This window comes from Manacus vitellinus, unplaced genomic scaffold (assembly GCF_001715985.3).
Source record: "Manacus vitellinus isolate BGI_N305 unplaced genomic scaffold, ASM171598v3 scaffold_46_pilon, whole genome shotgun sequence".
Classification (NCBI taxonomy): Eukaryota; Metazoa; Chordata; class Aves; order Passeriformes; family Pipridae; genus Manacus; species Manacus vitellinus.
Window position 1 is genome coordinate 4,608,142 of NW_021940578.1, and position 14,710 is coordinate 4,622,851.

The following is a 14,710-nucleotide window of genomic DNA, read 5'->3' on the forward strand; positions in this document are numbered from 1 at the left end:
GGAAATGATTAAACTGTTTGAGAGAACGAGACACCTGAGACAGCAACGCCCTTTGAAAATGGAGCACATCTACATCAAAGGTGTAAAGCAGGAGCTGTCTGTGTGGAAGCCAGTGAAGGATCAGGCAAACAAGGACGTGCTTTCAACCTGTGAGTTCTTTGAAGGGGAGGCGGGGTGGGGGAAAGCTCTTTCTTATCGACAGAACCGTAAAATCCGTTTAACGCGGGAGTGAACGCTCTGTTGTGTCTCCTGAGCCTTTTCCACCCCGCAGGTTGCAGGATGGAGCAGGATGCTGCGAATTAGTGCTGGAAGGTGGAAGGTGGAGGTAACACCGGTGTCACCTGGGGAGGGTGAGGGACCGGTGGTGTGTGTCGCTGCTCTGATAAACCTTTTTTCTGGACATCTGAACGTGTTTTTCCAGTGTGCCCCCGAGCGTTCGTATCTCTGTGCGAACACCGAGAGATCTGGCTCAGAAGGGGGCAGGCGGACTGTGCGCTGTCCTGGGGGAAGAAGGTCCCGACAGCAAAAGTAAGGAGTCAACAGCAAAGATAAGGAAACAGAGTAGAACAGGCGTTTGTTTCTGCCCCGTGCTGTCGCGGCGGGGTTTTTTAACTTGGAGAACGGAGGGTTTCCTGTGCCGCGGGGCCGCTTCGCTCCCAGCGCTCCGCCGTGCGCGGCTCCCTGCGCCGTCCCGGGGATTCCCTCGGGATCCGGGGGGAGCGGGGGGCCGGGCCGGGCTCACATGCGGCGGGGGCGGGTCGAGGTCCCGCCGCTGCCGAGCCGGCCCCGGCTTCCTGGCCGCTCCTGCCCTTCCCCATCCATCCCGTCCACGGTGTCTCGTCCCATCCCCGGAGCGCTCCCGTCCCGCCGCGGCTCCTCCATCCCTCGCCGCGGCCGGGACCGCTGCGATGCCCGCCCCGCTGCCCCCGACGGAGCTGCTGGGCTCGGAGCGGGCCGTGGTGCTCGTGTCCTGTGTCCTGTCCTGCGTGGGCTCCTCGCTCCTGCTCTGCTCCCACGCGCTGTGGCCGGAGCTGCGGACGCGGCCGCGGCAGCTCCTGCTCTACCTGTCGCTGGCCGACCTGCTCTCGGCGCTCTCCTACTTCTACGGGGTGCTGCAGGACTTCGACGGGACCTCCTGGGACTGCGTCCTGCAGGGCGCCCTGTCCACCTTCGCCAACACCAGCTCCTTCTTCTGGACCATGGCCATCGCCCTCTACCTCTACCTCACCATCGTCAGGGGCTCGCCCACGGGCACGGGCTTGCTGTGCTGCTTCCACGCCGTGAGGTGGGTGCTGCCTGCGGCTCCTGGGGGGTGGGGACCCCCCGACACCCACCCCGTGGCCAGGAGCCCCCACTGCTCTGTGCCGCGACGGAGCGCTTGGATGGCCGCTGGAATCACCTGTGCTTCTCTCTCAAGGAGGGTGTCTGTATCCCCCTCTCAGATTCCTTTTAAACATGGATTTTGCTGTCTTCCAACCAGCCAACCCTGCTGGTTACCCTCCCCCCTCCACACCCCCCGCTCCCTTCCCAAGTGAAGAACTGGAGACGAGGAAAAGTTAAAAATGTTTTTGCTCAAGGTCACATAGAAAAATCTCTGGCAAGTTATAACGACTCTAAAAATCCCGGCTTCTGCCCTGACATCCTGGAAACAATATCCTAAAACTTATGTTTGTGATACCTGTCTGCTGTTGCCAAAACCCCCGCGTTTGGGATCTGTTTCCACGGGTCCCCGACTTCCCTGGTGTGTGGATCCTTCCCCCTCTCCCCGGGCAGGTTGCTGTAATTCAATGCCCACAGGAGAATGTCGTCTGCAAGTGATGAGGCTGCTGCTAGGAAAGCATTCTGAAGGTTGTTTTGGCGTGTTTGATTGAAAGCAAGACGAGCAAGACGAGCCAGACCGCAGTGTAGCTTTATGTCTCGGTTGCTGTTATTTAGGGAGCTGATTTTCCACAGCATGTTCAGTAAAAGCTTTCATTATGCAATTGGAGCTTGTGGAATCATGTGCTACGTCCACGCTGAGCAAAACAGTGATCCTTTAGTCCTCCTTGTTGCCAAGCTTTTGCAATAAATTATAAGAAGAATGATCTGGTTTAAAGGGGAGGGGGGGGGAAGTCATTGGGACAAACACTGAATTTTCTTTGGTTTCTTAGTCAAATATTTGTCACCTTTTAGTTTCAAACAGTATCAGCTGGGAGATGATTTAATTAGAGGGCAGGTAAGGATGTGCCACAGAAAGACTTTAAGGCTGAGCGTGAATCAGGGAGGAACTTCAATTCCTGCCTTACCTGTTCTAATTGCTGCTTGACAGCAAGGTCTGTGTGTGAGGAAGCCTGAGGTGTCTGGAAACACCAGGTTGGTGGTGGTGAAGCTGAAATAAGATGCAGTGAGACAGTGGAGGAGTTTTTTAGATTGTTTAATCTCAAGCAAATAGAGAGCTCTGAGAGCTGTGGAGAGGATGGAGCGCCAGTAAAGAGCCACAAGTTGCTTAATGGACAGAAAACAGAAGTCTGACTCCTTCTCATGGCCATGCTGGCTCCATCAGGAGACATCAAAGAGTTGAGGCAAATCTGGTCTATTTGTAATTTCCTTCTCTGCTAATTGCTTGTGTGGCTTTTGCCTGTATTTGTTTCTCCATCTGGTTTAACACTCCTCAGCCTTGTGGGCTACAAAGTGCAGAAAGGAACAGCCAGAGTGACTGAAATAGGGTTGGCTGTAATCTGTGCACTCTTTCAAAACTGTAAAAGCCCTGAAAGATTGCTCTGCTTTGTGACACAGCTCGAACTGAGCTGCCCTCTGGGTGAATTCGTAAGTTTATTTTCGGTTCTTTACAGCGAAAATAAAATGCCATCTTCTGCCCTTGGTGTGGATCAGCACCACCTGCTCTGTTAAAAGGGTCTGGACAGCACTCACAAAGCACCTGTCATCAGGTGCTGCTTTGTGAATGCCTCCTGCTCTGTGCAGAGCCAGTGGTTAAAGCTGCTTCTGCTCATGAAAACTCAGAGGAAAACAAGTGAGGACCTGTTCTGTGCCCATCCCCTTGTGACACATCATCCTGCTTCCCAACCCTGCACTTTGATGGTTACCTGAGAACTCAATCATGAGGTGAAATTTGGGATGTAATGCCTGGAGGTGGCTCCCCCTCACCCTTCCCAGTGTTTCAGGGTTCCACTGGAAGTCTGTGGTGCTGGTAGCCTAAAAATCTATTAGAACCACTTCTACCACTTCTACCCATGTATGCACTGGTGTTTTTTGGTATATTAGCTGCAGGAGGTAAGTGTGGGAGACCTGTCTAGGGCAAAAAGAAAGGTGACAAAGGCAGGTGATGAAAGTTAAATTTCTTTTTTTTTTTGTCTAGGCAAGAACCTGAGATTTTTTTGTTTTCCCCCCTCCTTGCTTTGTAGTTTGCCAGCACAGTCATGCAGCGACCATTGTGTGAAGAGTCATTCCAAGACACCTTTGGAAGGGATCCAGGGCAGGATGGAGTTTTGTCAGGCGTGTTTCCCATTCTTCAGGAGCAGCTGCTCACAAGGGGCAAGTGTTTGTAAAGATGAGTGCTTTGTGGATGTGGAGTGTAACCACAGACTTTACTCTTTAGCTGAGTGGAGCTGACTAAATACATGTTGGGAAGTCAGTACCTGAAAGTCTCCAGGAGGGAAATGAGGATGTCACACTGGACCAAACCTGTCAAACAGGTTTGTCCCTCACCATTCGTGTGGTAACAGATCCACCTCTTCTGCTGCTGGGCTGGAGAGCTGCAGCCTCTGTTTGGGTTTTAAACTTGCCCAGCTCAGAGGAGCTTAGAAAACAAGCTTACACTTAGCTTTGGAAATATTTATGCCGTTGCAAAATGTGAGTTCTGTCACCCAGAGTGTACAGGACCAGGTTACCTCGTGTTCTGAATTTCTAAATATCTAGTTGGGTAATGTCATCTCTGTTGTGAGAGCAGCTGATCCAAACTCAGGGTGAGGAGTGGACCAGACAGACAGAACCCACCTTGGGATTGTTTTGTTTTTTTTTCTTGGCTTTTGACAGCAATTGCTGACAACCTTTGAAGTATTTTTATTTCGTGATCAGGCGATGCATATAAGCATATATATGCTTTGTTTATAGCATTAATAATTAATATTTAATCATTATAAGCATCTATATGTCTTGTTTATATTTATATATACATATAAATGTGTATTTGTTTATATATACATTTATACCATGCATATGTACATACACATGCATGTCCATGGAGTACTTGAGGTCCTTTCATGTACTGCTGTGCTGTTCATCTCAGTCCTTGCTGGGCTGCCTCATGCAGGCTTAAATTAGGGTAGATTTGTTCTGGAGTTCTGCTTGCAAGGTGTACTCAAAGCTCTTTACCTGGAATATTGGCTGGGATATCCAGAAGACTGATTTTTCTTCCTCTACAGAGGATAAATTCCTGTCCCCAGAAGGAATTGCCTGCAGGCCTGCTGGCAGGATGGCTTGTAGTCTGACCTGTGCAGGCAGGTGACAGCAAATCACCTCTTGTAAGAGCCTCTAGGGAGGGAAAAAAAGCAGCTGTGCAGCATAAATCAGAATGTGGTTATTAAACAACCTGACCCAGGCACACTGAGGACAAGAAAATCAGGGCAAATCGAGCTGAACACTGCTGGAGTTTAGGGGTCCTTGTCCTGCCTTGTTGTGGTGTTGATGTGCAAGGATTACAGTGGGTTATATGTTTTTTTAGTAATCCACTGCCAGGAGCTGTACTAGGGGAATAAGAAGTGTTTTGTCTGCCTTAGAGGTGGGATCTCCAGCCGTCCTACAGAGATGCAAGGAGTTGTCACCTTCCCCTTCTCTCCCACTCTGACTGTATTTAGATCCAAGTGTGCTTTGGAGAGGCCCAGCCCACATAATTGCTCTTGGAGGCTCAGAGGAATATTTCTGCCTCTCTGTTATCCTGGATCCCTTTCATTCCACTCTTTACATACCCCTTGGGTGATGACTCCTGGTTCTTCAGCTGCTCCATTCCTCCAACTGGGTGCAGAGCGTTGGCATTTTGCAGTCCTGGTGAACTGTCATTTAGGAGTTCTTAAGAACAACCAAACCACCAGTCTCAGTTCTCCTTTCCACTTTTCTAAAATGGAGCTGAAGTTCACTGAAATGTCTGATTGCTTTCTAGATCCTTTCTGGCTTCACTTTGAAGTGGTGTTTCCGACTTCGCCTTGTCCTTGGTGTTGGTCATAAATATCCATCTGATCCCAACAGGCTATTCCAGTGAAAATTAACTGCCTGCTGTGCAGCAGTTTTCTTCCACACTCGTCCTTTTCCCACTTAAATACTGAAGATTTTTGTAAATCTCTTGCCTTGGGGTCTGAATTTCCTACTGTGGCTTCTCTGGCTGTGTCTGTGTGGACTTAGGCTGTTTTACATCCACACACAGTAATCTGAGCTGCTTTTATCTTGATTCTCTCTCAGTTTCAGGTCACTGTTGAGATGATTATTTAGAGAAATTAGTTTCTTAGTTCACTTCCTTTTTCTTGGTGCTTATGTGCCTTAACGTGGTTTGTCTAAGGAAATGCCAGTTCTCTTGAATTCTTTACCTTAGTTCTTCCAAGTGAGCTGAAAATGGAATGTCTTGGCACGTGCAGTGGTTTTCAGAGAAATCCCCATTTTTTACCAAAACGAGCCTTGGATTGTGTGGAAAGTGTCACAGTGGTGGTGGTGACATTTGGGATGTTTTCAGAAAGCCTGCTCTGATAACAGCGTGGGGAGGGCTTCCTGCAGCACCACTGTCCTTAAATAACAGCACTGCCTTGGGTCAGCACTGCCTGTTCTGAACTGAACGTTGAAACAAAGTGTCCCAAACATGCTGAAGGCTTGACTCTGACATTTTTTTACAGTGTTACATTTGTATTTGTTTGTTTTTGTGAGCAGGTGAACCTGGACATTATTTAAAAGTAGGAAATGGGGTATTTTTTTGAAATCTAATATCACGGGATTATCTCTGATTCTTCAGTTGGAATTTCAGATAATCTGGTCAAGGCAACTGCTGTTTGCCTACATAGTCTGGTGCCTGTGGAACCCATTTTTGGGAGGAAGATCCTTTCCATGCTCTCTGCAGCTGCTCCAGGCTGTCAGCGGAAGACAAGCGTGAACAAGGAAGGTACCAAGAGCAAGAATTTGTTTTCTCTGCACCTGGGCAGCCCAGGAGGGTTGTGCTGGGAGCTCAGTCTGAGCACTCTCAAGCATTTATGGCATTTATTGAATGTCTCTTGTCCCTCTTCAGGCTCCACAGGGTTTTCCCCTGAGGATGGATGTGGGAAGGGCAGGTGATGCATTCAGCTGGATGCAGGGCACTATTTCAGCCCTGGTGTCATTTTTATGTTTCTGTGGGCTCATGGAATTTTTCTCTTCTTCCTCTTGGCTTCTTGTGGGCAACCCAAGCTGCTGAGTGACAATTCATGTGTGTCACCACACTTGTTTTTCTTCTAAATGCTTCCTTATATTTGCCTCTGCTGTCAAGAGACAAGCCGAAGTCACAGCTCCAAATTATGTGAATATGGCTCCTCTTGGCATTCTTAGCTTTCTGCTGTTACTGCCAGCACTTTTCCTTGGGAAGAAACTTGCTCTTTGTCCTTCAGCAATTATGTTTTTGCTCCCAAAATATTTCCTACACCTCCACTTAAAAGCAAAGCAAACCAAACCACTGATGGAACAAAGTTGTGGATTTCTTTGTGTGCCAAGTGTCGCTTTGGAATCAGAGTGTGGGATTTGGTTGTTTGTGTTCTGAAAGCCCTGAGTGAGGTGGCTGAGCCCTGCAGGACAGTCACAATGTGCAGTGCTCTGGACTTGTCAAATCCTCAGCCTCACCTGTATCCAGGGGAGAAGGGGAGTAGGTGGGAGGATGGGATGTCTCCTCTTCACCCTGAGTGTGCTGTGCAGGCCAGGTCAGAGTGTAGCACATCATTATACATCTGTCCTTCAAGACTGGGGGTCCAAATCCCTACAATGGGTCCTTAGGAAGTGGATTTGCATCCACATCCACATACTGTCTGACTGTCAGCCCCTTCCCTTCAGCCTGATGGTCTGGAACAACACTGGCATCCTGGCTGATGGAGAATCCCTGACCTGCCACCCGTTCCCCTGAGGGGTGGGGGGCACACAGGATGTTCTTGGCTTCACCTTGCTCCCTGTGCTCTCCCCTCAGCTGGGGTGTCCCCCTCAGCATCACGGTGGCCGCTGTGGCTCTGAAGAAGATCGGCTACGATGCCTCCAACGTCTCCGTGGGCTGGTGTTGGGTCAACCTGGACGCCGAGGATCGTGTCCTGTGGATGCTGCTAACGGGGAAAGCTTGGGAGATCCTGGCCTATGTGACCCTGCCAGTGCTCTACATCCTCATCAAGAAGCACATCAACAGAGCAGTGAGTACTGTGCTGTGTTCAGCTGGGCTTGCAGACTCGCTCTGTGGTTCTGCCCTCCCAGTGCTCTGCAGTTTTTGGGCCACATTTAGCAGCTGCACAGGCAGGAATTGCTTCCCTGCACTGAAATGTCCCCACCCCTGGGAGCAGCAGTGCCCCTGCAGCACCACCACACAGTGGCTTAGCACAGGGATGTAAAAGCCTTTTGAGAACATACAGGGGTTATGGAATGTTCATGAGGGAAATGCTCAGTCCTACAGTAAGAATTGAAACAGGATGTGAAGGACAAAATTCCACTTTAATCAGTGTTCTGCAGTTCCACTTGTACCCAGCCCGAGACTGGACTTATGTAACCTCAGTCCTTGCAGTATCAGTGAGGATAGTTTGTGTTTATGAATGTTTTGTACTGGCAGCATAAAGCACTGTTTGGGAGTCTGGGCGCTACATGGCAACAGGCACCACACACACACTGCACAGGAGACACCCTGACCCGGCAGGGTCTTGGAAATCAGATCTTTAGTCGTTGCTGTTCCTTGGGAACACAAAGAATCCAGGCATCTGGGACAGCATTTGCATAACAGAGACATCTAGGTTGAGAGTGGCAGAAGGAACTGCATCCAGGGATTCCTTTTTTTTCCTCTAAGTTGTATTAGAGTTAAAAAAACCCCTTTCACGTGTGGATTGGTGTCCTTCTGGAAAATGCTGCCACTGCACTTGTGTAGCTGTGGCAGTTGTAGTAAGGGATAAACACCAATCTGGTTAGGGCAGGATCCTGCAGATAAGCTGGAAGAACAGGGTAGTTTCAAGCAGCCCTAAGTGTCCTGGGAAAGGGGAGTTGGGAAGGGTTTGCTCGTGCCTGTCAGCACCACCTGACATAACCCCCACAGGACACCGTGTCCCAGCCGCTGTCAAAGATAGAAGTGTGACCTCCTGGAAACCTGAGCAGCCCAAAAGGCTGGGCTGCTGCTCCTGCTCTGCCAGGGATTCCTGGAAACTCTGCTCTCCCTCCCCACTGCAGCCCTGACCCCGTGCTGGGAGCAGGGCTGGGGGCAGGCGGCTGTCACTGCTCTCACATGGGGCTCTGAGGGTCTGGAACAGCAGCTCGTGGAGCCTTCTGGACCAGAGCACCTCTCCTCATCCCCAGGGAATTTGCCAGGCCTGGAGCTGCTTGCTGAGCTTCTGAACTGGCAGGGAGCCTCCCACTTCCAAAGAAGAGCAATAGGCAACCAGAGCAGGGCTTGGGGCTGTGTTCTGGCTGAAGGGAGTGTGGCAGGAGTGGCTCCTGCACAGTCAGAGGCAGGAGAAATTCTGGCAGTAGCTGTTGTGGGGGGCACACACAGGGTGTGTGCTGAGGGCTTTCCAAAGGGAAAAGACTGCATGGGGGTGGGTGGGAAGCTGCACTGAAAACCCTCAGTGGGACTGGACTCAGCCCACTGTGCAGTGGGGTCACACAGCTCTGTCCTGTTGGGAACAAGGTGTTGGGACTGGCAGGACTGGAGCGAAGGAGAACCCTGAGCATCAAAGCTGTGTGTGCTCAGTAACCCTGATGGCAGGAGGAACAGTTTCCTGCAGGCCAGCTCTCCAGAGATTTAATCTGATCCAGGGCACAAATCCTCTTTTTTTTTTTTTCCCTACATGTGCTGGTACAGAGAGAGGTTTGTCCAAATCTACAGAAGCCCCGTTGCTGACAGTATATGATCAGAAATCAGGCAGCAGGTTCTACACAAATATATAATATATATATATATTTCCAGATGTGTATATATCTTTTTATATATATATATATATATGTATGGCAAGAGGCCTTCACAAGGCTGAATTCTTGGCCCCCCATTTGCAAAGTCCTGGCCAGCAGCACTGCCCCAGCAAAACTATTTGGTGGAGCACCATGTTTTTATTTATATTCTTATGACCTGGTCTCTTGGCAACTACCCGGTGATGTGTGCAAGTCTAAAGCTTTAGTGGGACTCTGATAAGGGCTGGACCTCCCTTATTTGCCACTCCCTGGCTCCAGCAGGAATGTTTGTTGCCTGCAAAGGCAGAGCGTGGCCAGTGCTCACAACTGTGCCCCTGTTAAATTCCTGTAGGATGCAGAGAGATTTAATTTGCTCTGGAAAGAATCCCTGGAGCTGAATGTCCAACGTGTGTAGGTTTTTTGTTGATGTTTTCTCTCTCTGCCCCTCCCTGGAAGCACGCAGCTCTCTCAGAGTACCGCCCCATCCTCTCGGGAGCACCTGCATTCCAGCCCAGGACTTCCATAGCGGATAAGAAGTTGATTCTCATCCCTGTCATCTTCATCTTCCTCCGCATCTGGAGCACCGTGAGGTTCATCCTGACCCTCTGCAACTCCCCTGCCGTGCAAAACTCAGCCCTGGTTGTCCTGCATGTGAGTATTCGCCAGGAAATGCATCGGGAGGGAGGTGAGGTTTTGGTGCTCTCGATATCCCTTCTTTAGGCAGGATGCTGCGTTGGGAGAACCTCTGCTCCCTGCTGGCAAGCGCTGCCCGGGATGCTCAGCCACAGCAGAGGTTCCAGCAGGGGCAGTGATTCCAGCAGCAGCTGTTTCAGCAGCATCTAGTGGCTGCAGGATAAAGCTGCAGCGGGGAGGGATGGACAGTGCCAGCTGCCTGTGGAAGCAGCTCAGACCAGGAATGTTGGGTGTTTGTCCTTCAGGAGGGCTCAGCCTGCTGCTGCCCTACACCAGGCTGCAGCAGTGCCAGCCCACAGCAGCTCTCTGCTCTGCTTTTGGGTGCTCTCTCTGGGGAAAAAAAAAAAGGAAAAAAAAAAGCTTTATTTTCCTGAATTTGTTTTTCTCGTTGAGGTGAAGTTGGTGACTGTCATGCAGCTGGTCTGTCTGACACGATGTTTTCTCTTCTCTGGGGGGTGCCTGGAGGAGCAGCACTGGTTCATTCCTTTCTTGCCCTTGCAGGGAATTGGTAACACGTTCCAAGGAGGTGCCAACTGCATCATGTTTGTGCTCTGCACTCGGGTGGTCCGGGCTCGGCTGCTTTCCTTCATCTGCTGCTGCAGACACGACGAGGGGGATTGGCCCTGGCAAAGATCAAACAGCTCCTGGCAGCGCCCAGAACCCCACAAGGACGTGCCAGGCCCTGAGCAGACAAAGCCACTGCTTTCCAGCACCTGAGCTGCCTCCACCTCAGCGTCGAGTCCTTCTTTCATGGTAAAAAAATCCAGTGTGAGTCTTTCCTCCTGCCTTGCCTGTGCTTCGTGGTCTGAGGGTGGGGACAGCTACCAGGGAGCAGCTGGCAGAGGGGGGTTTCTGCTGCTGTTGCTGCTGCTGGGGGGGATTCCCTGTCTGACTTTGCAGGTCTTAAACCATTTATAGAACTGCTTCACCCCCTTTTCCCCCAGCTGGGGTGGTGGCTGTTACTTGAGTCTGTAAAATGAGGAACTAGACTGCAGGGCTGTCTGGCCCTCAAGGGCAGGACACCAGTGAAAACTGAAGAAGAGGAATTAGTGGCTCTTTTTGATCTAAAATACCACGTGCACACACATTTCATCAGCACTGCACAGTTCAGATGTTTAGTGCCCCGAGTCTTCCTCATGAGGGAACACAATCCCTGCTGCCAGTCACCATGAAAGGGAAAAGGAGGGGAAGTGATTCATCCAAGCCTGCCTAGAAAGTCTCTAGGAGCAAAAATTCGACAGAAGCTCTTAATTTCAGGCACAAGATGGGGCACTGATGTCCTTGCATTGTTGTGTGAGCACCTGGTTCCTTTGTGCTTGACCTCATGAGTGAGAGCTGCAGAATTTATAGGGGTGTCAAATCCCAGAGCACTTGGGGCCAGGGTGCTGTGTGGGTCTCTGTCTGTGAAGCAGGTATTGATAGAGCTCTCTCCAGGAGAGAGAGCAGCTGTCCTGACTGTTCAGATAAATGTGCTGGCATGTGCTGCCTCTTCAGGAAGGGTATGAAACCATCTGTGCTTCTGCAGCTGTACTTTTCCCTGCAGGTCACACTCAGTCCAAAGGGCTGAGCCTGAAAGGCAAATGCCTGCCTGGGCCATGGGGATGGCAGGGGATGAGCATCCTGGAGGGACGGGGCTGTGGGGCTCCGAGGGGATCTCTCTTGCATACATCTCTTTCTTCTCCTCCCAGAACCACACAGCCCCAAAAAACCACAAAGGACTCTTTATTTTTAACCAGTTGACATTTTCAATTTGTAGGCCAGGTTTTTGCAAGCAGAACAGGAGCCTTGTGAGCTGTCTGGGGAGGAGGGGCAGCTGGCAGGCTGCTGCTGCTCCGGGCACCCGGCTGCTCCAAAGCTGCTCTTGTTAGTTTATTTTAGTCACCCTAACAGCAAGCACAACAGTTACATGATCCAGAGCTCTTAGGGGACTGTAGGCAGAGGCAGGCCCTGTTATTTCCTGAAGCCTTGGCATTAGCTTTATTACTATATTAGTATATTTAAGCCCCGTTGTGCACAGGCTGTGTAAACAAGGGGAGGTGGAGCCCTCAAGAGCTCAGAGCCCATTTAAAGGGGATGTAGAAGGGCTCTGCTCTTACCATCCCTGGAGTCTTTGAAAGGTAGATGAAAACATCTTATCTTTGCCACATATAACTTCAAGAGGTTTTTTTTTCCTCCTTTCAAAAGGCTTTTTTAAACTTCTAAAAGCTAAATAGCAACCTGGGTAGCTCAACTTCATGTTGGTCCCATGAGGCCTGGAAAGAGGAGCTGTGTTAAACTTCTTGTAGAAAGGCAGGATAGTAATTTTTGAATTTTATGAGACTTAGTGTTATGCTGTGTTCTGTTTTTTGGACCCAGCCCTGAAGAGAGAAAATAAAATTGTCACCAGCTTGGCTTAAGGGAAAACAAAGCAAAACACACACACATAAACACCCAACACACAAAAAAATAATCAAAACAGATTCCATGTTCTCAGTTTGCCTTTTTCCATTACAGAGCTCTGAGAAATGCTTTTGAAGGAATGTGCAGCTCACCAGAATTACAATTCCAGCTCCAGGGGTTTCGGGGAAGCAAGCTGGGTTGTAAACACCAAAAGTCTGTGACATCTCTGACATCCTCGTGTCAGCAAGGGCAGAGAAAGAAAAACAGCCAGCAGAGAACCTCTTAGAAATGCCTGTGGGTCCTAACACTGAAGCTGAGGGTGGCCTAAATACGAAGGGAGGTGGCATGACAGGGGAGGTGATGTGTGGAAGTGCCTGGCTGCTCCTGGCAGGTGCCCCTCGGTCTCTGGGTGAGGTGTGAGTGCAGGGCAGGTGCCTCAGCTGGGTGTGGAGATGGCTCTGAACTCTCCCCTGTCAGGCATGGACTGGAGAATTCCAGCTCAGGTGTTCCTGGAGGTGGCTGAGGTTGTGGTGCCAGGATGTGTTGTAGGAGTGGGTCCATCATGCCTGTTCCAGCTGCTCCAAGGTGACATCCCTGGGGCTCGAGCTGCAGCAAAGCCTCCTGGCTTGGGAAAAACCTGGCACAGGCTGTGCCAGGCTCTGTGCACAGGCTGCAGGGTGGGAGGACAGTCCTGGGTTGTAACTGTGCTTTGTTCTGTGCAGGTGTGGGATGATCCTGGAGTCCCACAGAGGGAGCTAAAGCCCGGGAAACGCGCCGCTGGAGAGGCTGAGCAGATGGAAAAGGTCCCAGTCCTCCTTGCCCTCACATACCAAAGGCTTTGGTCTTCAACTTTGCTCAGGATCCTCTGGAAGAGACTGTTAGACTGCGCTCCAGTTTCCTGGTTTCCTTCCCTTCTTCCCCTCAGCCTCCGCTAAAAATCTTAGAAATTGGTTTGGGGTTTTGCTTTTCTGCCTGACGAGGCGAACGTGTGGTGAGTTCTGAGGTGAGCAAATATCACAGGGACAGGGAAACTTCAGTAGCTGCTGAATAGGACTGTGCTGGGCATGGATTTCAGTCCTAGAGTGCCAATCTTCCCGGGAGCTCCAGGCTGGCTCCTGTTCTTCACTTGAACACGGACAACAACGTGCAAACAAACGTCTCTGTGTGGTGGTGGTGGTGGTGGTGGATGGTTCCTCTGGTTGGTTTATTCCTCCTCCTGGATGGCTGAGGGCCTTCATCATCAGCAGGGGTTGTGGTGGCAGCCCGGGAGCTGCCTCCTGAGGAAATCTGAAGTCTGCAGAGTGCCCTGGTGCTCAGGGATGTTCCCCAGAGCCTCCCACAAGGACAGCCCTCCCAGCAGTGCCCGGCCAGTGCTCTGAGCTCCAGAGCTCCCCTGCTGAAGGCTGCAGTCTGTTCTTGCTTCGGGAGTGTTGCATCAGACCTGGGGAGGGGATGGGGGTTGGTTTGCTTGGTTTACTATTTGGAGATAATGTTTTACTTTATTTACAGCTCCTCGTTTGCCTGGTGTTAAAATATTTCTCCAACTCGTACAAAATAAAGTTCTGTTTCTTTACCAGGACGCTGCCCAGCATTGCCTTTGTGCAGAGAAAATAGGGTCTCATTTGCTTCTTAATTCCAGAGCCCCATGTCTGCTGTTCCCTGCAGTGTCCTGGATCCAGCACCCCTTTCCTATTCCTGGGGGATCAGGCTGCCATATCTACCTCTTGCTTACTTGCCTGGAAGCCTTTTATGCAGCTGATAAAGCAGTATCTGCATATGACTCATTTCCAGGCAAATAATGTGTTTCTTAAATCATTGCTTGACCTTGAGGCCCCAGCTGTAGCTCATTGCCCCAGGTTATGCCCAGGACTGCAGATGACACTAAGCCTTGACTGAACATGCAATTCCTTCCCAAAATGCAGGTGGAAAGGCTGCTGATGTCACTCTCTTGGTGTGGGATGTCTCCTAAGGAGCCTCCTCAGGGCAGGCATTGCAGTGAACCCAACCAGCACTTTTCTAGAGCTCGCCACTAAAGTCCTCCAGCAGATTTCATGTCCTGAAAACTAAGCTTCCCCTCTTAATTTGTTTTTTGTTTGTTTGGTTTTTTTCTCCCCTAAAGATCTCAGGGTTTCATAGGATCCAGCTTTTAGCACAGACAATTGGGCTGAGGGTAAATAAATCCCTGCACAAGTGCTTGGGAACTCTTGCCACATGGTGGGCAAGGGCAGAGGAGATCCAGAGTAGAGGTCATGTCTTCAGGCAAACACTCTCTGGGGTGAAGGGCAGATGTAAGAAGCACAACGTGTGCAGAAGCTGAAATTGTAAAATGCTTGTAAAATTGGCTCTTTGCTTCTTCCTGGCTCTGTCCTGTGCCCAAGTCCAACAGGATCTCAAGTGCTGAAGGTGTTACACCCCTGCAATTGCTTTGAAAGTCCATCCATCACCCTGTCTCCCTTCATCAGTCTCTTCCAAGGTCATCCCGGCGCCAGTTACCACCTTAGGGGTGTTG

At 50.4% G+C, this 14,710-nt stretch overlaps 1 protein-coding gene across 1 annotated transcript; it reads left to right on the forward strand.

Moving 5' to 3' along the window:
• Window positions 1-908: 908 nt before the first annotated feature.
• On the forward strand, window positions 909-13,777 carry GPR157 (G protein-coupled receptor 157). The gene is made up of 5 exons (XM_018079424.3): window positions 909-1,285; window positions 7,184-7,397; window positions 9,586-9,780; window positions 10,324-10,575; window positions 12,924-13,777. The coding sequence occupies exons 1-4, from the start codon at window positions 909-911 to the stop codon at window positions 10,537-10,539; spliced, it is 1,002 nt and encodes a 333-aa protein (XP_017934913.3). The 3' UTR covers window positions 10,540-10,575; window positions 12,924-13,777.
• The last annotated feature ends 933 nt before the right edge of the window (window positions 13,778-14,710 follow it).